Genomic DNA, 21780 nt, shown 5'->3' with positions numbered 1-21780 from the left:
GTCGCGTATATTCCTAATTTTATTCTTGCCCAGGTATGCGAGTAGTTTTAAAGACAGTTTTTAAAACAAAAATATATTTTTAATTTCCTAAAACTCAACTACATAGTTGTATGAATTATTTGGTAGTTGATCTTAAAAGAATTGATGTTCTGTCATTTTGTATTGTTGATCTGAAACTATAAATTACTGCTGCTGTTATTTACGAAAGCGTTAAAGTAGCAGACGACAGTTTGTGTTTGTAGAGCTCTGTAAGAAAGACTGATGGACGCGAGAATAACCTGTCAATTTTATTTATTCGTTTACTAACACAAAAAGGTAAATCATACTCAAGGCAAGCAATCATTTTTTGACCTGAATTATCGTGTCATGGAGTGCGAAGCATAATGCTCACTCCAGTTTATTAGTGTACGATGTAGCATTAGCTATGATGAAGCTAATATATAAAGTAAATTTTCATTTGTCTGCAGGATGGAAGAAGAGTTAATATGTAACTATAGAAAGTGTCGTAAACGACTTACTTCCTTTGCTTGGGTAAGTATAGCCTTGAACTTGTTTTTTTTTTTTTTTTTTTAAAGTACAGATCGATAGATTGCAATCATTCAAATCCAATATATTTGGTCTTTAGAGTGCGTACCTACGTGGCTTTCGAAATCAGACGTTTTGTTTTACTGCACCGGATCAAAAACTACATGGGCTGTCATGCTGTGTAGTTCTACTATAGTTAATTATTCCCTTGGGGATTATTTTGCTCTTTAAATTGTGTCATCGAGATTCATTGTAATCGTTGCCTAGTGGAATGTCTTTTGCAGGTTACTTCGTGTTCTCGTATCCTTGCAATGGCACGGTATATAATAGCTTCCCTAAAACAGCACTGGTCGAAAGAAGACCTACGATACGCGCTGTTTTACAGGACATATGATACAAAATACTAACAATATTAATTGTTGTGGACATTTTCTTATTTAATGCGTTATTTAATTTAACGGATACAAAATTTGGTTTAAGTGTCCGCTTTAAGTAATTTGGAAACAAATACATGTACTGCAAAAGTGACCACACTATGTCGACACATCTATTATTATAAAATTCTGGCTAATAATGAATATAAAAAATACTGTCAGATATTTTGGCATTTACTTTTCTCTTTCCGGGGCCTTAACTTTCTGGCAGACATATTCTGTGATGCAGACGGAACCAGAGAGTTTAAGAATTCCCTTGTCTGCCCAGCGTGTAAGTGCACATATAAAATGGTATGCAAAGAACACGTGACGCAAATTATGAAAAGTTTTTAATACATTGGAAATGAGGATGGGGATAAAAAGATGCAGCACTATTTGCCAGTCGATTCATTTGTCTGCATGTCCGTCCTTTCTGACATATTAAAGCATACGCCTAAACTATCGTAAACAGACGTTTTTAGAGTCTGAACATATCGGTTAACGCACACTCGATCAACCTATATAGAAGTACAGACTTCACTAACATTTAAATCGTTATATTTTACATATATTTTGCATAATATTTTCCTTCTCCAATGGAAATGGATAACATCACTACCCACCATTTGTCTTTCTGAATGATTCATTAATAAGAACCACAGCACCAAACATTAATCACCATTAATCAGTTAGTTTTAGGCTTGTCAATGTTTTATGAAATAGATCTGCCACAAAGGTGCCCCTGGTATAGAATATATAAAGCATTATTTTGATCTGAATAGACGATTTCTGTAAATGTACACGTTTGTTTCCATGTACAAGGATTAAAGAACAAGTACAAGGATTAAATTTTGCTATGGAGATAATGGTTATTATTTTACTCTTAAGCAATATATTTTGCTCTCCTGTATTAACTACTGTTTTACATCCTAAAGGTGACAACACACTCACGGGAAAGCTTGACGTCATAAGGGTAGACTTAAAACCATCGGAGCAGTTCAAGTCAGTGAGTCAATGTCGCATTTAAGAAATATTTCCCCTATTTCAATTCGAAAACACAAATATCGTGAATAAAAGTCTGCGTTAATTGCAAATTACTGTAATGAAAGTGGTTCTTAAATTTTTTTCCCTCTCCCCATTAACACATTATATCATCCACCGACTGTTCTAAAGCCGTGTTTGTAAGGTGACATGAACTGATAGTTGCTATGCTTTTTATCGTGATTCTTTGCACTTTATTTCCAGTTGTGCCCTTTCATTCATGAACTAGTGACCTAATTTTTAACAGATAGTGCTATGTGGCAACAAGCCAGAGACGATCATGGAAATATGCACAAGGGCATTATCGTTTTGGAACTATCAGGTAGGAGATTTTCCCGTCAGAGAAAGTAATCCTGCGCACATTTGATGTTTTGGTTTGTGTCCTTAGAGATATCAGTCATAAGCAAAACAACTTGAATATAGAAAGTCGATGTATATTGGTTTTCCAAAGCAAGGATCACTAGGTCTATGTCACAGCTAATTAGTTCAATCAGGTGCCATCACGAATATAAAGAGGAATGTTTCATTACAAATAGCTTGGCCTTTTTCGTGCTATCCCATCAACAAGATATGCCACTTAATCGTATGTCAAGTATCTATTAATCACCTATATAGCGTTTAGTGTGACTAAGTTGATCAAGTATATGGCATGACACTTAAAATGCCTTTTCTTGCAGTCACCGTCAAACATTTAAACGAGGTGTGTATAATTAAGATGTAAAGACATGTTTGCTTTAATTTTGCTTCGTATTGCTTTTAACTCAGAAAAATAGACTGAAACATTCCTATGCAATAGATGGCTTGTGTTTTATCTCTCATAACTCATCTTTGACTGCCTCCGAGTGGACCTGATGGAAAGTTATCTCAGATGTCTTGTCAAGCAGCGAAATTATGCCGTCAGAGTCAGTGTCTTAATTCATCGAGATTGTTTTGTTGGTGACTTCTAGCACTTAATCTAAATGGCAATGGGCCAGTGCTAGCTATACTTCTGTTCAGTGTCACCAGGAACGAGTATACCTTGAACACGTATCCACCAAAGCCAAAGAAAAAGCAGCACAGCTAGAGCAGTATTACGAGCAGGTGGTCAACCGACTACAGGCAGAACTTTCCGGTATCCTTGATTCCTTAGTGTAAATAAAACAAGCTGAAGATTACCTTTTGTGGTCGCCAAAGAAATTGTACTATTGTGTGTGTGAGAGAGAAAAGGGGACAGAGAGGGGGGGGGGAGTAGGTAACTTAGAAAAGTTTCCATTACAGTTCTTTCAAGCTTCAACCGTATGTAATTGTTTGCTTTGCCTTTGTCCTTAATATTATCATAGCGCTAAAATCGCAAATAACATGTAAGTAAAAATTTATCTTGCTTCAGTCATCCAGAGCCGGCGCTGGGGTGGGAGTGACGCGATCAGGGACGACCTCCCAAGGTCTCGCGTCTGATGGGTCCCTTCGTTAACAAGTGCACGATCGGGAGGAGAAATTTTTTATTGCCCTGCTACGTATGTTGTGCCGGCTTCCACCGGCCCAGCAATTCTGTCTGCCCATGGTCTCGCATCCCCCGCGGCGGCTCTGAATCCTCATCCTCATCCTCATCCTCATCCTCATCATCATCATCATCATCAGCAGCAGCAGCAGCCATCTTTTCTGTAATTTAAACTATTGGAAAGATAATTATGCCATGTCATTTATATATATATAAATTTATTAATGCGTATATTTTATTCATGCTTATCTATCATCTGTGCATAACATCTGTATTAGTCATAAAAGAAAATAACTAGAAAGTATCCTTTATCAATTACAACATTATCAAAATTCTTTATATTTAAATTCATATTAATCTTTCTGATTTCCTATGATTCTCTCTTGTCGAATAGAATAAACAGTCTTGACTTCACATGGAGCTCACATGCTTTTATCATAGCTTACTCATACATAAGAAAAGATCCTACACGGTCTATTCCATGCAACAGACTCAAACATATCCGGCTAGACTGTATAAAACTGCGTCCCATTAGAAAAAATCATATTCAGTTATTTTGCCATAAATCATTCTAAATGTTTTAATATTTTTCAAGAGATGTAAGCAGTTCTAATTATGCCAACAATAAGAAAAGTTTAAGCCTTAAAATTTATTTAAAAAATTAAATTACAACACCCACAGTGTCTGCTGTGAGGTCCTGATATGACCCGCCGGGGTCAATGGGACGCGTAAAAACCCAAATTTATCCATCCATTCTTTAAAAAAAAAATGAACACTCTATGCAAAAAAATGTGTGCTTCAAAAATTTACGTTTAACGCACTGAATACCTCTTATGTATTATTTTCAAATTAGTCCTGTAGCTTCAGTTGTATTACATTTGTTCGGGTAGTCTGTGACGACATAATGTAGTCCAGAAAATTTGTTACAATCCTCGCTACTAAAACAACATAGCCTAGTATTATAGATAAATCATAGTTAATTAGAAAGTCAAAATATATCTAGAGAAAGAAAAAGAATGAAACGAATGCACAAGAAGTGAAAACCAGAACAAGGTGCAAACAGTAGAAACAATGAAGACACAACTGGGTACCGGATGGCTACTATGCTTTTCCTACGACGTTTATTTTACCCATGCGCAGATCGTTCTGTAGTTTTTGTCCTTTTGTCAAAGTGTACTACGTTAGAGCTTCAAAGACGAGCAGATACTCTCTTAGTCTGACCATAAACGACTCCAACTAGCGATCCGCAGGTCAACACCTTCATCTACTCTGTGGGCAGCTTCCGGGGAAGCCAAAGTTTTTGGGTTCTGGGATAAGTATGGTTGCAAATTAAAGGAATTGATCGGTCGCCACCAGGAGTGGAGCATGCGGCTTAATTTGACTCAAGGCTGGAAAACTCAACCGGTCGGGACACGGAGGATTGATAGATTGAGAGCTTTTTCTTGATTCGGTGGGTGGTGGTGCATGGGCATTCTTGGTGGAGCGATTTGTCTGGTTAACTCAGATAATAAACGATATTCTAGCCTGCTAATTAGTTCGCTGATCCTTCATGCATTGGCCTTAACTTCTTAGAGGAACAAGTGGCGTAGCCACACGAGATTGAGTAATAAAAGGTCTGTGAAGTCCTCTCACAGTCCTGGACCAAGAGATCTGTCGGCTTTATAGATGGACGAATCTTCTGCAATTACTCCCCAAAAGTTGCAGCCGCCTTGTGGGCACTGTCGGAAAGGATAGGTTAAGGAAAAATACCCCTACAGAAAAACGGATGTTTAACACGACATCTGGATGAAGGCTTCCCGCGATGGCGGTACCGGCCACAACACTACTACATCGATGAAGGTTCCGGTCTGGAGGTAGCGTCAAGCGTTCGCAACCAGGCATACTGGTCCTGCTGCCTTGGGTGCAGTCTTTGGATAGACGAAGGCTACGGGTGCAAACCCCGACAGAAAAGCAAGATGTTCGCATTAAGGCCTATTCCCACGCTGCAATGTTTCTTGTACAAGAACTTGCGCATAGACAGCTTTGCGCAATGCTTCCTATTCCCACGTAGCTAGGCCACACAAGTGTCTTGCGAACTGACGTCATCCGCACACTGCATTGTGGGAAGTTAACAATATGACAGGCAGCATCGACGACGAGATACTTTTCGAAGCAACTGTGGAAGCAACTGTGGCGACTCTAGTTATTTTACATGAAGAGGAGAGAGAGAAGAAGAAAGAAAAAAAGATGTGGGTGAGGGAGTGGGTAGCTCGAAGGAACCGATTCGGACCATATTCGTGTCTGCTTAAAGAAATATCGTTAGAAGATTCACGGGAGTGCAGACGCTTTTTGCGAATGTCGTCTGCCACATTTTATGATCTGCTTCATTTAATCGAGCCTGCAATTCGCAGACAAGACACTGTCATGAGACAGTGTATACAAGCAGAAGAAAGACTGGCAGTGACCAGACACGGATAATTTTCCCACATCGCAATCATCTTCACGCAGTTCTCGTCCGACCACATAGCCATTGTTGACGTGAAAAGGGAGCCTACTGTGTTCAAGCATTCCGATTGGCTACAGCTCTACAAAGTAGGTCGTCCTTGCTGGAAAATAGAAACGCGTTCTATATCTTGCAACCCAGCGACAAGGCCTCTCTGCGTGCCGTGTGCACAACTCGACAAGGCCTTGCGGGGGCTGCAAACCCCGCAAAGTGCCCAACATTGCAGCGTGGGAATAGGCCTTTAGGGCTTAGGCGAACACTTTCCTCTACCAGGGACTTACAATTCACGAACAAAGGCGGCCGGTCACGTGGACAGGTACTTGGAGAAGAAATGAGAGCCGCCAGGCAAATCAAGTCAAAACCTAAAAGCTGATAGAGCATACTCCGTAAGGCGAACGGTTTTAAATACGAAGCTTGAAGGTTCGATTATTATTTCGGATATTTAAAAAAAGAATCTTTGCTTCTTTTTGATTGCTACCGTTTTCTTGTAATGGTGTGGGTGGGTGTTAGGTGTCGGGTGTGGTTTTTTGTTTGTTTGTTTGTTTGTTTTGGTCGGGAGGGGGGGGGCAGAATGAAAGAGCAGAGACAATAATACTCGGTGGGTCAAAATTTCTCGGCAGCCGCGTTGGGATGTTCGCGCATGCGTAGAACAGGTCGGAGCCCAAACATCGTGGGAAAGCATAGTCGCTACCCAGTGTTAGAAACTGATAGTGTTTGGAATCTATTTCGTTAGCTTTTGTGATTTTTGTTTTTGAAAAAAGCTGCCAAGAAGAAACATGAATTTTATGAAAACAAATGCAAAGAAATCAATGCCAAACTAACAGAGAAAACTAGACAGCATCAGAAACTCCAGGTAAGCTCATTTTATATTAACTCCATCTTTTTTATGTCGAATTATATCTTTCATTGGCTACAATTCCTAATGGCCATCGTAAATGCAAATTGCATTCATAGATCTCTACAGAAGTAATAACTTAGATATAACCATTTGCGCATCATTCCCTAAGCCCACGAGGCTCTTTTATGTCTTAATAACTATGGTCAAGCCATCTTTTAGCTCAAAGTGTAGCAAATACAACAGTGTTCATCGTCTCTCTAGGATGACAAGTATGTGTATCTTGTCATAGGCATTGTACGATACACTTCGACGACGCTGTGTGACCCCATCCACATTTAATGCTGGCAAAGAAGACACTGTTGACTTTAAGGAAGAACATAGTGTCCATAACTTTTTGATGGTACCTTTTGCTTCGAGAGAAGGTATCTATCTGCACGCCTATAGAAGTGTCTGTTGTCTGTCTGTCTGTCTGTCTGTCTGTCTGTCTTTCCAGTCTTTTGTCTGCCCATCTATATAACCCTTACTGTTTAGGGTAGACTGTCTGCAGCATGTATTCCAATTTTGCTGGACAGATGCTGAACGAAACATTGAGTTTAGTCATTGGTTCATGTGCTCTTTTTACTTCAGAAACAATGTATACAAATACGACAAATTAAAAATACTTTGTTTTAAAACATAAGCACCAGGACAGACCAATGATCATGCTCCGGTGGGTCGTGGTCACCCACAGCTGGGCAATGGCTGCCTAACAACGGGAATGAGAAACACACCTCGTCTCTCTCCACCAGAACGTATGATAAATGCATCTTTTTCTCTTGCAACTAATTGTTATGTTTATAACGCATGGTATTTATAGCATTTCTCTGATAATTCTGTTAGAACTTATTGTCGCATTCATAATGTATGAAACTGTTCTACTGCTCCTTGCAAGTAATAATAATTATTATAATAATGAGTTTTCGAACTTTAGAATAGACTCGAACAAAATAAACACAAAATAAAATATGGACTAAAAATAAACTTAACACCCATACATAGTCCGAAACATGTCAACAAATATTTAGAGAAATAGTAACATCAAAAGGATAATCTTCTGGTAAAAGGCGAAGTGGTGAAAGGTTAGTCTGAACGCAAAGTTTGTAGCTTTTGAATGAATTTCTAGTTGCAACACAGTTGAAAGTAGATACAGCCCTGGCACCGATCGAGGAAGTATCAGCGATGACGGCAAAAATCTAGAAATATTCATGTAGCAATGTGCAGAAAGCCACAAAACACTACATTATATTTATTCACAGTATGTGAGGCAGCGACCATTTCCCCAGTTCTTTTATCAGGACTAACTTCCTTCTTCGTTATAAAATACTTAGAGCTAATTGTCGTCTTCCTTAACAACAATCAAATATTTTTGCAACTATAATTCATGTTTCTCTTCTCTCTGTCTCTTTCACACACACTTACACACAAGATAGTTTTCAAATGACGAGCCATTAAAATTATTCTGTTCGCATGCCTCCATTCGGTTTTCACGCAACTTTTATTTTTATACATCTGTCGTACAGAATGCGACTTGATCAATTATGACATGACATAAGAAGAAATTTCTACTGCGTGTGTTGGATATTCTCTAGGGGAATTCACAGTGCGACCGAACCACACTCCAGTCGTTGACGATCCTCGGACTTCGATTCTGGCAGCACGAAACTTTACAGGTCCTCAGTGACGGCCTCCCTGGTCTGACGGGCTTCACAGATTTTACCATGCAGCCATTCTTGGCCAGAATTTATCTTCAAATGCTCCTTGTTGATAAAAACCTGCTTGCTGCACACTTTGTATGCCTACTTGCTATTCTTATTCAGTTGCTCATATTGTGACTTTCTCTTTGAGTTTTTCATATTTTTTGTTTTTTCTGCTGCATGCTCATTTTTTTCTGCTCACTTAACGTTACCGGCCAGTAGGATAGTAATCACAACAGCACTCGTCTTCGAGCATGTTAGACCAAGAGGAACCATTATTCACCGCACCTGGCAAATTTGTTAATGTATGTGGCCATGGTAGAATAGATAAACTCACGAAATACTACAGATGTTTGTCGTTATTCATATAAGGTGGTTTAGATATCAAGATGCAGGAAGTGTGACTCCAAGGAGTGGAAAGGAGGAGGCAAACACTAATGAAATATAATTTTCGTACATGGGATGTCAGCAAACACTTTCTAGACACTATCGACTGTTAACTTAATTTCAGTAATTACAATAATCTCAATAAGGCTGTTATGTGACTTTTTTGTCTTTTTTAAAAATTCTGCCACCTGTTGTGTCACCTGATGCCAGTCTCACATCAAGCTGAAATATTCATCACCAAATGTTACTGCAGCATTGAAAAAGCTTTCTCTATGGAGGCATCGACGATTACATATATCTTTCTGTATTAAATAAATGACAATTCAAAGTGCTGCTTGACTGTCCCATTTAAAACTGAATAAATTTTATTTAAAAGGCAATAAGACGTAGAAAGAGACGTTCCAAATGATTTTATAATATGATTGACAATGCACTCCATCGCAAGCCCACAAAAAATAACGGTAACAGCGCACCTAAATTCAGAAATGAGAATGAATAGGTCACGGGGTAAATATGTTTATATTGCGTTTCCAGAAATGTCTTCTGCACTAGGCCCATTGGTAAAAGAGAAAAGAAACGAAGGAATACGAGTTGTAAAACATAAATCATTCACACCTCAGCACATCAAAGTGCTTGTAAATTTCCAGATGCCACCCAGCTCCCCGAGCACTTTGTTTGGAAAAGACTTTTACTCCAGCCAGTGTTAGGATTGCGACCAAACTTATCGTAGAATAAATAAGAAATTAATTTTGTTATTTATGACCTGTCGAAATGGGCTAGTTTCTTAGCAGCAAAACAAGTATTTGTTGACGGTCGACAATCTCTAAACCACAGCTGAAAACCCCAATAATTTTCACCATTTTATGGTACACTTGACTGCACAAGCATGAGAGCGCTGACCATTATTAGTTTACTTAAGCTCATAGGCTTTCTGATTTGGCACCAAGCTTTGTTTCCATTCTCCGGCATTTTCTCAGTTGGGCGAAGGCAGCAAATCAACCGGCACTCTTCTCTCTGTGTGTTTGTGTGTGTGTTCTATAAGACGTATGTGCTGTCAGGCGGGCTGAAAATTGTGTAGTGCATACCTTATCACACACGTTGTCGAGGATCCATAAAAGTATATGTGTCCTGGAATTTTGGCACACATTTGATCAAGATAATAGATAGATAGCAGGCAAACATTGCATCACATAGCTTCGTGAGTCGACATTTACGATACTCAACTCTTAAGTACCTCTTAGTTGAATGTCCTTCATTAGAATGTTTTTACTTCAGACTCTCATGTCAACTTAGCAGCCTCAAATACTCAGTCACCAACATTTTTGCTTGCTATACCTTAAGGCCAGTGACTATGACATTGCTGGCAGGTGTCCCGGAAAGAGCACATGTGCTTGCAGTGTGTGTATTTCCTGCTCTCGTAAAATTCAGCTTCGTTACACTCGGTCCAGCGAAAGCCGCGCTCTTTAACAAATGTAGTAATAAACTGGCATGGCCAATAAACGTCAGCGGTCTGTTTACAGCATAGCCAGCAGAAATTTCAGCCAATCTATTTCTCGGGTAAGGCTAAGAACAGCAAATGAGATGGAGATATGAAGCATGAACAAAGATTTTTAAAGTTTATTTATTTATTTTTGAAGCTCTATTCCAGGTAATTTATCCCTTAAAAATAAGTTATTTATTTACTTTTTGGACAAGAATATCTGCTTTTTCGTCGTCGTTATTGACATACCAATGACCCAGTTTCATTAACCAGCCTTATTTACGAGTACAATGTGAAAATCAGCTTTGAAAATTCTTTAGAAAAGAGATGGAATTATTTGTGGAGAGGGTGCAGACCAATACAATGTTAAATAAAATATGAGAATGAACAGTAACGTAGGCCGCATATTTAGTCTTGGCCCAAAGCTGTTCTGCTTTGCCTTTCAATGGATAGTTTTGTTGCTGGGTAAGTGGAGGGTGGGCAATAGACAGAGGCTTGTAGTATTGGATGAACGAATGTTGAACTGAGAAAACTTCTCGTATTAGGCATGACGAAAGTAAATCCATGATGGCGAGAACCAACGATAATAAAAGCAAAACTAACATCGCGACTGGACTGTACATTTAGATATCAAATGAAAAAGAGTTATAAAAACATTCCAATGTGCCTTCAAGAAGTAATGGCTTGCTGTCTTATGCAAAATGAGTTCTCGTTGAGAGTCTGATATATGGTTGTTTCGTTACGTCAGTAGCAAATCTTTAAATGAATATTAAAAACTTACATTATTTTAAATAAGGGCGGGGTTGCACGTGCCTTCATAAATCGTTATCATAAAATAATGGTAGTGCTCTTTCATGTTCTGAAATTTACAGGCGCCTTTTATGTTCACAAGGGACCATAGCCTGGTGGTTATCGTTAATCGTTAGGGTTCTCAACTTGAGAAAAGAACAGGGGTCTCAAACTCAATTTACCCGGGGGCCACTGGAGGCAGAGTCTGGATGAGGCCGGGCCGCATCAGGTTTTCCACAAGAAAAGCTCTTACAAAAACATTCCAATGTTATCAAATGTCTTATTTTTTCATCTTATTTTTGTGTTAAAAAATAAAAATAAATTAACAAATTCATAAGAAAAAATAAATCAATCAGTAATAAATAAATAAATTGAAAATGAAAATATAATAATAATACAGCAGATATAGAAGACTGAAGAAAATATAGTTGCTGACCAGAGAAATGTAATTATGGCCACCCGCCCGGACCATCCAGAGGACAGTTGACAGAAACTGGAAGTTGCAGACTAAGGAGCAAGAGAGGAGAAGATATAACAGTATCAAACTCGGGCCGCACTAACATGAAACTTTGATATTGAGGTGGGGGCCGCAAACTTTTGGCCTGCGGGCCGCGAGTTTGAGACCCCCGGAAAAGAAGGTCCCTGGTTCAATGCTTCATCCAGATAGGAAAACTACTATTAGAGAATTCTCACCCTTTACCTTTCGGCTTTCGATCCCTAAAATGTACTGGTCTATTTTTAATACTTAATAGAAAGGATAAACCAACCATCATGCACCCAGGCCTGGACATTCTGTTGGTGTAAGAACATTGAAGACCGACTGCAGGGAGGTCATTCGCTGATTTACTATAGGTCATAGAAAACACGGAAAAATTCCCCCGGAATACAATTTGGAGAATAAAATGTCAAAACGTAAACAATGTATCCCGATGAATCGCCAGAACATCCTAAAAAAATCTTCAAATAAATTATGTTCCTTTAGCTTCTTCATATGCAGACTTAAAAGTACTTGTATCTGTCCTTGATAGGCCTGAGCAGCAGATATGGGAACAATACGAATGCAGATAATCAATACCATTGTCTAATTAATCAGCACTTAGGAGTAGCTCTAAGGATTTCATGTGGCAAATGAAGAGAAGGACTATTAGATATGCATTATCTTTATTAACAATTAGCAGGTAGCCATAGTTTCTTTCGCGTTCACGTCTCACGAGTGTGTATGCTTGGCATTAGACACTAGAGGCATTAAACACAATATATTACAAGCTGAATAAGTAACTCACAGTATTTAGCTAAAATATTTACACTCTGTGGAGATTTTAGCTGACTGCTTCTCGTTCTCTATCCAGCTAGCATCTATAGTGCCTGTAGTGGCGTCTCGTGCTCTTGGCCTCTGTTAGGTTCACACAGCAAATAGTTATGATGACTTGACACTATAGGTAGTTTTCATGTAGGATAGACATGACAAACATATAGCACACTGAGGAAACAATTTTTTGTCAGCTCTCAATTTGGTGTCCTGTCGACAGTTTTTCCACCTGCTGACTAAGAAGTTTTTTTGTTCTTCGATACAAGTGTACATAATGGTAGCTGTCCGTCAGCAACACACTATGGAAAAAGAGTCACCAACTCCAGTGAGGATCGAATCACACATTTCTTTATGGACCTTCACCTTGCTTTTGGCTGGCCGTCGATTTGGAGATGGGGGATGGAAAAAGGAGCTGGCCGGGCGTTTTTAGTTTTTACTTTCCCTTGTGTTACCTCTTTCCCAACGGAGAGAAATCACATCTATAGAAAAATGCTTTCATATCAATTCAAAGTACGTGTTGTGGCCTTGCAAAAGGGGGCCTACATGATTCAGAACAACGATCGAGCAAGTAGTTTATAAAATAACTGTAGGAATTAAATCTTAATAAACAAACCACTAGAAATCATGATAGTACAATAAGGAATAAATCATGGTTTCTATAAGGAGGTGCACATGTGCTCCTCTTCGTAGATGTCAGAAACACGCACATTTCTCTCTTTCTCTGTGGACGTTTCGCCTATACACAGGATACACAGGGCAGAACTTTCCTCCGGTTTTCTTTTATCCATCCCGGATCCCCCCCCCCCTAACCACCACCACCCATATAATACAAAATGCCCTCTAGATATAAGCACACATCAAATAAGACCTACACGATTCTTGACAATGAACAGGTTGGTTTGCTCGATTACTGATCGCGGGAATCAAATCTTTTCGAACAAGTCACAGGAAATCTTATAAGCTGAACAAAAGAATCGCAGTATCGAACTGTGTCTGCAGGGGTCTGTCGCTTAAGATATTTTGTTAAGTTGGCTTCTGTGTATCAAGATAGCCAAGCCCCAAGTTCAACAAACCAAGATAGCGTGAACGGTAAGTGGCCGTGGTGGACGGCGGTTGGCGGTGTGTGCAGGGCACACACACAGGGTGAGCACCTTGCTCTCACCATTTTGTTGCTCGCTGTTGAGCACTGAATTGAGCCGCTAGGAGGAGCGCGCGCGCGCGTACTGCTGGCCGAGGGTTGACAAGGACAGCTAGTCAAACATTTGACAAGAGGTGGCAAACCTGTGCCTTGGCAGAGCAGGCTGACCCGTGTCACTCTACGCTTTTTTACGTAGGCTACGAATATATTGCACTTCGAGAGACTGACACCTCGCTGAGCTTCTGTTCGCATCATCCTGTATGCTTCGCTTTTTTTGTTGCATCGGTCCAGAAGGATGATGAAACAGTAAAACAAAGTCATCAGGGGTTACTAAACTTGAAAATGGCTGGCGAAGATTCAGGGGAAGGGATCACCGTGTCAGTGAACGTCAGCTCGACAGCAGACCAAGACTACAGTCATCTCCCAGTCTACGACTTTCACAAGGTAAATAAGTGCAGGTTCTTCTTTTTTCTTTTGACGACTCTTGTCTAAAAAACTTCATGTACACGAAACCCGAAAATTATTGCAATTAATTAATGATATATAAGTTTTGATTTACACATATTGGCAGAATATACTGTGGGGCTGGGGGTAGGGTGCAGAGAAGCAGAACTTTTTCTAGACTGTTATATATCCAGTAGTCATATTGTCTTTGATAATGATAAGCCCAATTAGTGTAAGTCCAGTATCTCGCACTTATTGTTCAGCGTTCAATGCTGTTGTAGTGATAAAAAGTGCTCATGTTGATTATAGTATGCCGTATCAGGCGCAAGACAGTATATGCACGTTTGTGAGCAACTACAATATATGTGAGTGCTCGATCGTGTTTTGTGTGTCCGAGTGCGTGCAAGAGAGAAAAAAAGTGACAGGAAAAAAAAACTATAGGGATGATACACAGGAAATAACATTTTAGATTTTGCGTTTTCTGACAAAGAAACGGGTGTGTTTTATTTGACAGCATGGAGATAAATACGTGTATTTATCAGCCATGCACGTGACATTACCTTGGTCACACTTAATTAAGTCTGGTAAATGGAAAAGGGCCAAACACACACACAGGCAGTCAGAAGGTTTATAATTAAATGCCAGAAATTACAACACTTGCTGTACCTTGCTCTATACGTCTGTGTAGAAATACCTGTGTTGTTTTCATCTGTGTATACTGTATGGAGCTTTAATGCCTGCCCCAGGACTTAGCGGTTTTAGTCTTCCGATAAGAGACATCCTTGTGTGCCCACATCAAGAAGAAGGAAAGGGGAAATAAAGAAGGGAGGGATAAAGGGAGGCTTGTTGTATGGGCAGCCATACAGTGAAGGTAATCACGTCTACCTGAAGCGTCTCATTGTGGAAAGTCGTATGCAGGTCAACGGATGGTCGAGAACACACCTGGGGGCACAGTCACGGTGCGCTCTCCTCCCTACTGGCGTTATGACTCAACCGCTCACGTTAGCGCAAATCGTTATGCCTTATCCGACTCTTACTTATCTTCAGTTTCTCCTCACACACTGACAGAAACAAGAGAGTAATACTTTATTTTCTGCTGAAGCGTAGAAAATATATATGATTATCATGTTACACAAATTATGTAAATCTAAAATAGCATAACAGTAAACAATTTTTTTTTTAATTTTCAAGGCATAGGTTGTTGAGTGTCTGAAAATCGAGATAATTAGCTAACAGATTTAACTGTATTTATGTATTTTAACCCATAAGACCTAAATACCTGGTTATCCAACATGCATCTATCTGAAATATCAGAAGTCCTTTCCATGTGACCAGGCACTAACTCACCTTCAGAGCATAAAAAAAGTTTTGTAGTGAAAAAATAGGTCTACTTGCTGATGTTGCTCATGCAGGATCTGGTGTACTGAGGATGCAATGCAAGCTTCTGATTCGTGTGTTCGCGGTGTTCGTGTTCACTCCGCGCAGTTTCAAGATCTCCGACTGACATCTCGTAAAACGGAGACGGCCATGTGGCGTGTAAAGCACATAAACAAATCAACAGCTCAACCTGTTGCCCATGCCATTCCTTTCTGTCTCTCTAGGCCGCTGTGTGGACGAATGTGTGAACAGATATATCCTCATATGAAACACCCAGGAAAGCAGGCGAGGAAGAGGCAAAAATAGCCTTCGTCGAGAGTGGATGAGAGAGGGATGGACTGAGAGAGAGATATAAAGTGTAAATTGCAAAACCTGATATGAAAAGTACATTTTACCCTAATGTCTCCCACGCAACACCTAAGTCTTTCTGCACTTTAGAATGAAACTTTCACATTAAACAACGATGTTTAAAAAGGTTTAATAGTATGGAAATAGCACATACGTTGTTTTGTTTGAAATCCAAGTGTAACAGCAAGGTCAAATATTCTCACTAAACACTTCCTAGTTTTGAAAAGAAATTGACATCGACAGCACTTCTTCTATAATAATAATATCTTTTTTTATTATTATTATTATTACTATTAACCTAATAGTTCACGTCGACAGATACAGGACTTTTTTCACATATTCTGAAATATACCAGTTATGCAGAGAAGAAACCTTTTCTGTTGTTTTCAAAATGCTAATGTTTGCAAATTTTTGTAGAACGCGATTTCTTTCTGTTGGAAGCTGTACTAGGAGTTGTAGACTTTAGAGTATAGATGCTAAAAAGATTTTCAAAACGTGCGAGAAAAATAATTCTAACCAAAGTTAGTTTTCTGCTGATTGGTTTGATCACGTTTATGGATTAGTAGTCTTTCATCCACATTCGTGCTTAAGATGTCGTATTGAAATTTAAGGATGTGTTGCTCTCACTCTACAGATGGTGGCGCTAGACTGGGACAAGGTCTATGACGGCCCCATGAACCAACTGCTGTACACTTCTTGGAATGGCCTGAACATTGGGCGCCTGACTTTGGCCATCTGGATTCTGGCCAGCCATTTGGCGCTGATCCTCTTCGTGCTGGGCAAGGCCAAGCTACGGGAGCAACCGAAGAACATCCTCATCATCAATCTGTCTTTGGCCAACATACTTCTTAGGGGTCTTCCTCGTCCCCATTAAGCTTCACTTCATCCTAACGCCAGGCGTTTCAGACTGCAGTCTCAGCAAAGCGTGGGCGTTTCTCAATGACTACTTTCAGGTAACTTGAAGCCCAGGTTGGTCGCATGACTATGTGTGGTCCAGGTAATGGCTTGTTTGAATGCTTGTCTGGATTAAGGAAGAATCTACCATACAAGGTAGAGAGGGATTAAACTGTAAGTAGATCCCTTTAACGAACAAGTAAGAAAGCTCTTTAATCAGGACCGCATCGGCTACCTCAAAGACACTAAGATCATAGTGTGAGACTGAGGCTTAAATATAACAAGATTCAAAATTCTTTATTAATCTGTCACCATTTCAGGGGTATTGAGAAATTAAAATATTCACACATATTCCTATCTTTATGTAACATCTCTCTCTCTCACACACACACACGCGGGGCGCGCGCGCACTTACACACATCATTGGTCGGCTTCTCACAGCTAATATATTAAAACCACCACCAGTTTGTCTAACCCAGGTCTGTCAGGGGAGAGGCCAGACTAAAATGTTGCACCCTGGCCCTCCAGGTTGGAGGGTTTTGCTTTGGGCTAACAACCCACTCATGTAAAAAAAAAAAAAAAAAAAGCTGTTACAGAAACTGTAACAGTACCACAACAAAGGCCTGGTCGGGAAGTTTCCTCTCTAGAAGAGCTTATGACGCATGCTGGCGAAAACCTTAGGGAAGCCAGCTCGCCGACTCCAGCTCGCCTACTCTATTTAATCGTCTTTTGACGACCAAGGCAAGAATCAGGATAGGGACCTGGATCATCAGGAACCGATATGAACATCAAAAAATACAAAGGGAGCTGGATAGGACACACCAGCTGACACCATTGCCAAGCAGGCACTTGACTGGAACCCTCAGGGGAAAATGAGAGTTGGGAGACCAAAGCAGACTTGGAAAAGAACAGCAGAAAGCGAGGCAAAGGACGTTGGAACCACCTGGGCCCAAACTGAGGGGGCCTGCCCAAAACCGGATCCGCTGACGAGGGGTTGTTGGGGCCCTATGTTCCTCGAGGAGTAACAAGGACTCAACTAAACTAATATATTAAAAACTAATTTCTTCATCACTCACTCATTCCTTCTTCTAGCCCTTTAATGTATATCTGCTTATGTGGTCAAATAAATCAAAACATATAAACATGTAAATAAGGATAAACTTTTGTTATGTGATGTTTCTACCCCTCTCATATTTTTCGGGATTGAAATCTTTGTATTTAAAGATTCAAGATTTCTTTTAATTAATGTAATTTTCTAAGGGGTATTATTTAGATTCAAAAACTCATTTTCTACAATATCGAAAAGAGACAAAATGGTTTGATGATGATGATGACGACGACGACGATGATGATGATGTTGATGATGATGAGTTAGTGTGTGCTTCTGTGCAGGTTTGTTTGTCTCTCCTGGCAGTACTCGGTCTAGTAGTGGAGCGCCTGGTATACGTCTTCACAGAGCGGCGAGGTCGCCTTCTACGCGCTTCGCCAAGTGGTTCAACTGCGCTCTGTACATCCTGCTACCCTGGCTGCTTTCCATCCTCCTTCTCGTGCCCATCTTCCTGACGGCGCTCGCGGAGAGAGTCCCCGGCGAGGCCTGCGCCTACCGCGTCCGCGAACGCCACCTGTTGGCAGTGCAGATCATCAGTTTCCTGCCAGCCGCTACAGCACTCTTCTTCGCCGCACCCGCCGCCGGCCTGCTGGACTGCCTGCGCAGCAAGGAGTGCCACGCGCTCCCCAGCACTCCCCGCGGCGAAAGCCTAGCCGTGGCCTGCCTGGTCAGCGTGCTGGCCGTCTGCGGCGAGGCGCCCTACTTCGTGGTGCGCGCGCTGCTGATGAGGCTGGAGTGCAGCAACCCATACTGCGCCCGCTTCAATGCCGGGGTCACGGCCGGTATGTGGGTCCGCATCGCCAAGGCCGCCGTGCTGCCATTCCTGTGGCTGGCCTACAGTGACTTCCGTGACGCACTGCTGTGCCGCTTCAACTACAAGAAAGTCAAAGACGAGAGCCTCAGTGAGAACGACGACGACCGCAAAGTGATGAACACCAAGATGTGAAGGGCCTGGATTATTGATGTACCCAACTTGAAGACGCTATTTCTGCTGCAGATACGGGACTGGCACTTCCTAAGGAATACTTTGGCCTCTGGGAAGATTAACTCGGGAGGACAAGATGGCCTCTGTCTCTGAGATTCTTAACAGACCCTCATAATGTCCAACTGTACCTACTGACCTGTACAGCTGATGTTGTGGTTGGTGTCAGAGATTGAGTTGTGGCGCGGCTTATGTTCTTTGAAAAAACAAAGCAGCTAGTGTGATCGAAATTAAAAAATGTTCCCACGAAAACATTTTCAGAGGTCAACACATAGCCGTAATTCCTTGAATTTTGAACGAACAAATCTGCCCAGCATTTCCATATTTTGACTTTATCATTTTCTTCACTGGACAAACACGTTTTAAATTTAAGGTACTCCATCATTACATGTACAAATAGCAAAATTTATTGAGAAGAGTTTCTTTTCATCCAGCATTCCCGTCGTAGGTAATCTCCCCATCATCACAAACTAGTCTGAGAAACAAGTCTTGTATACTTTCGTCACAATGTCCGCTAATAAAAAAAGTGCAAGCCTTAGGTTGAAAAAAAAAATTTAGAACTGTGGTGACAGGGTCGCCGAAAGCCAACACGGGCCCCAAGGCAGACGATCTTTCCAGGTCCCTGTCATTAATCATTAATTGTAATAGTTTATTACGTTTCCAACAACAGCAGTATACTTACTAGTTAAAATTCGACTGGCAATATCTAAATTTCGTTTAGTAACAATGTAGACAGCAAACGTTAGGAAAAGTGTAGACTAGGATCTACAACACTTCATGAGATGAACATTTTAGAACTTTGTACATGTGAGTGGTCAGTAAATGAAGGAAAAAGATCAAACTATTCTCACCCCTTTCGTGTAGAAAAGTGTCACAAGTGGATGCGAAAAACTCAACAGATTAAAGAAACGAAGATTAAATACAATACAAGGCTTATACACTTTCCCCTAATGCATTGTGGTGTTTATTTGTGCTTTTCTGTTCTCATGGACGTTTGCTCCCGGGTCTTTGGTGTTTTACTGAGATGTAAATATCGCACAGTTGCCTCCCTGCCTTCATCCGAAGGAAATGTTGGTTGCTAAAGAGTAATATCCCCCCATATTACACTTTACAAAGCTGCCTTTGTGTCTGCTTCCCACTGCGTTTACTTGGAACACTTGGGTCACGTCACGTGATGGTTGTCTGTGATGGCGATAACAACAATTTCTTCGCCCTTAGTTCTGCTCAGCGTTGGCCACCGTAAACCCAGTGATGGATGATCTGAAAGTGAATGGCTACACAAATCAAAGAGACGGGGAAAAGCGATCGCAGTCCAGGCACTCAGTGCTCGTAATGTGAAATCATTCATCATAGCCAAGTGCTCACTGATTTAACTGGGTGTTGAGTGGCCAGAGCAGTTCTGTTAGGAAAAATGGACTGAATTCTGAGGAATATTTTGAGTTGGTTTATGTGTGAACCCTCAAATCTTCAATACTGCTGACACGATCAAGTAATAAAATATCCTATCACATTCCCACAAACCTCACGAGCACATCAATGTCACAAATTAGAGTTGATACACTGAGGAGAGTATATTTCAAGTTGGCTTCAAGCTGCTGTGTGATCAGGACTGGAGATATAATTACCATTTCCAGCGTGAATTACTTTCTACTAGACTGTGTGCAATGTTGCAAACGTAAGCCTGACTGACAATATTTATGGTTGTGTAGAAAAGGTCATGAAAGGCAGAAAAACAATGTACATTAAACGGGAAGATCTCGTAATTATATCAGCTCCCATTACTGTTGTCAATGCTGTCACTTCACCTCAACTACCATGCACTGACGTGTATAGCAGTCATCTTCCACAAACTTCATATTATTTTTATTTGATTTGAGTTGAGTTGTAATTTTACTTTTTCTGTTTTGGTACGAAATGCATCTGTACCTTGTATGAAAACTGCATACAAATATTGCTTGTACAATTTCTAGTCTACCTACAAAATATTTTTCCTTGTATAGCTACCAGTCATCAATTTTTCTTTTCGCTTGACTTTATGGGTAATAAACATTTCTGCTGGTCACTTATTGGAGTTGAATGTTAAGACGCACCGTGTATAATCTACAACTTAGAACTAATTTTGATACTGATTATGAGTTCGGAAGTATGAATGTACACTGGCCCCGGTAGCGGGAGGTGGGTTTAGGGAGACAAGAAAGACGTTCTGTGACTGTAACTCTTGCCTTAGATGCTAATGGTGAATTATTTTTTGCCACAAATGTAGAAGTATGCTTATGTTCACCAGCCTAATGCTTGAGATTGGATTCTTCACAATGTACAAAAAAAGTAGAGGAACAGAGAGAGAATCAGAATCACTTCATTGAATAGACCATCAGCCCGTTTCAAGGGGGAGCATAACAAAACCATCAAAGTTTTATACACATAAACTGTATATAGTATGCAACAGGATTATCATCAACACGAAGATATTTACATTTTAACAAAAGTCACACTGTGCCTTTTATAGAAGATATACCAAGTAATTTGATAAATTTACATAAAATATAAATACAAAAAGAACACACAGAAATACACCATTTTAGGGACTTGATCCCTCCGGTCTAATTCTTTGTAGACAAATGCAGCTATAGAGGGTTAGAAATTAGAAATACTAGTTCTAGTATCTGACATTATAAGTTGGAATCTAAATAGAGAAGGTTTTTTTTTATAATATTTTATTGGGATGTATATATAGCTTTCTCACAAATAAGAATACATAGGAAAGACAAATAGAAAGTGTATTTCGGTTTCTTCATCCTTACAAAAAGGACATTATTTCCAGAATAGTGGAGCTTATGACAGTTCAAATCTGAAACACATAGCCTAAATCTTATCAGGGCATCTCTCATACCAATATGTTTAGTATCTCCAAGAAAACTGCTCTGTGTTATGGAAGATTTATATAAATTAAAGGGAAAGAAACTTAGGACCGAATTTCACTTTATCATGCCATTTTTGATGAAAACAATCCATCAA

General features: G+C 40.1%; 2 protein-coding genes across 3 annotated transcripts; both read left to right on the top strand.

The window, feature by feature from the left end:
- Positions 1–34: 34 nt before the first annotated feature.
- On the top strand, positions 35–8604 carry LOC112554705 (E3 ubiquitin-protein ligase CCNB1IP1-like). 2 transcript variants are annotated; one of them, XM_025222675.1, is made up of 12 exons: positions 35–315; positions 468–531; positions 810–825; positions 1171–1230; positions 1874–1944; positions 2227–2301; positions 2985–3090; positions 3299–3319; positions 6700–6791; positions 7066–7198; positions 7457–7567; positions 8405–8604. In XM_025222675.1, exons 2-12 carry the CDS (start codon positions 469–471, stop codon positions 8494–8496), a joined length of 840 nt encoding a protein of 279 aa, XP_025078460.1. In that variant the 5' UTR covers positions 35–315; position 468; the 3' UTR covers positions 8497–8604. The 2 variants fall into 2 exon arrangements, with proteins under 2 accessions (XP_025078460.1, XP_025078459.1); XM_025222674.1 differs by having other exon boundaries at positions 2976–3090.
- A 4954-nt stretch (positions 8605–13558) lies between these two features.
- Positions 13559–19281, top strand: LOC112554663. Its single transcript, XM_025222600.1, is given in 5 exon segments — positions 13559–14056; positions 16416–16628; positions 16630–16734; positions 18068–18149; positions 18152–19281. Coding segments are annotated over 5 exon segments (1080 nt in total). The 5' UTR covers positions 13559–13954; the 3' UTR covers positions 18730–19281.
- Positions 19282–21780: the final 2499 nt, after the last annotated feature.

This window comes from Pomacea canaliculata, linkage group LG13 (assembly GCF_003073045.1).
Source record: "Pomacea canaliculata isolate SZHN2017 linkage group LG13, ASM307304v1, whole genome shotgun sequence".
In the NCBI taxonomy this organism is placed as follows: Eukaryota; Metazoa; Mollusca; class Gastropoda; order Architaenioglossa; family Ampullariidae; genus Pomacea; species Pomacea canaliculata.
This window is presented reverse-complemented; position numbering and strand designations above follow the sequence as displayed.

Bases quoted from the DNA above. Each gene is read 5' to 3' on its own strand.
- LOC112554705 (XM_025222674.1), top strand. From the start codon at position 469: ATGGAAGAAGAGTTAATATGTAACTATAGAAAGTGTCGTAAACGACTT. The intron at 7,199-7,456 runs GTATCTATCTGC...TTAAAACATAAG, and splicing joins ACCTTTTGCTTCGAGAGAAG to CACCAGGACAGACCAATGAT. The intron at 7,568-8,404 runs GTATGATAAATG...GATATTCTCTAG, and splicing joins TCGTCTCTCTCCACCAGAAC to GGGAATTCACAGTGCGACCG.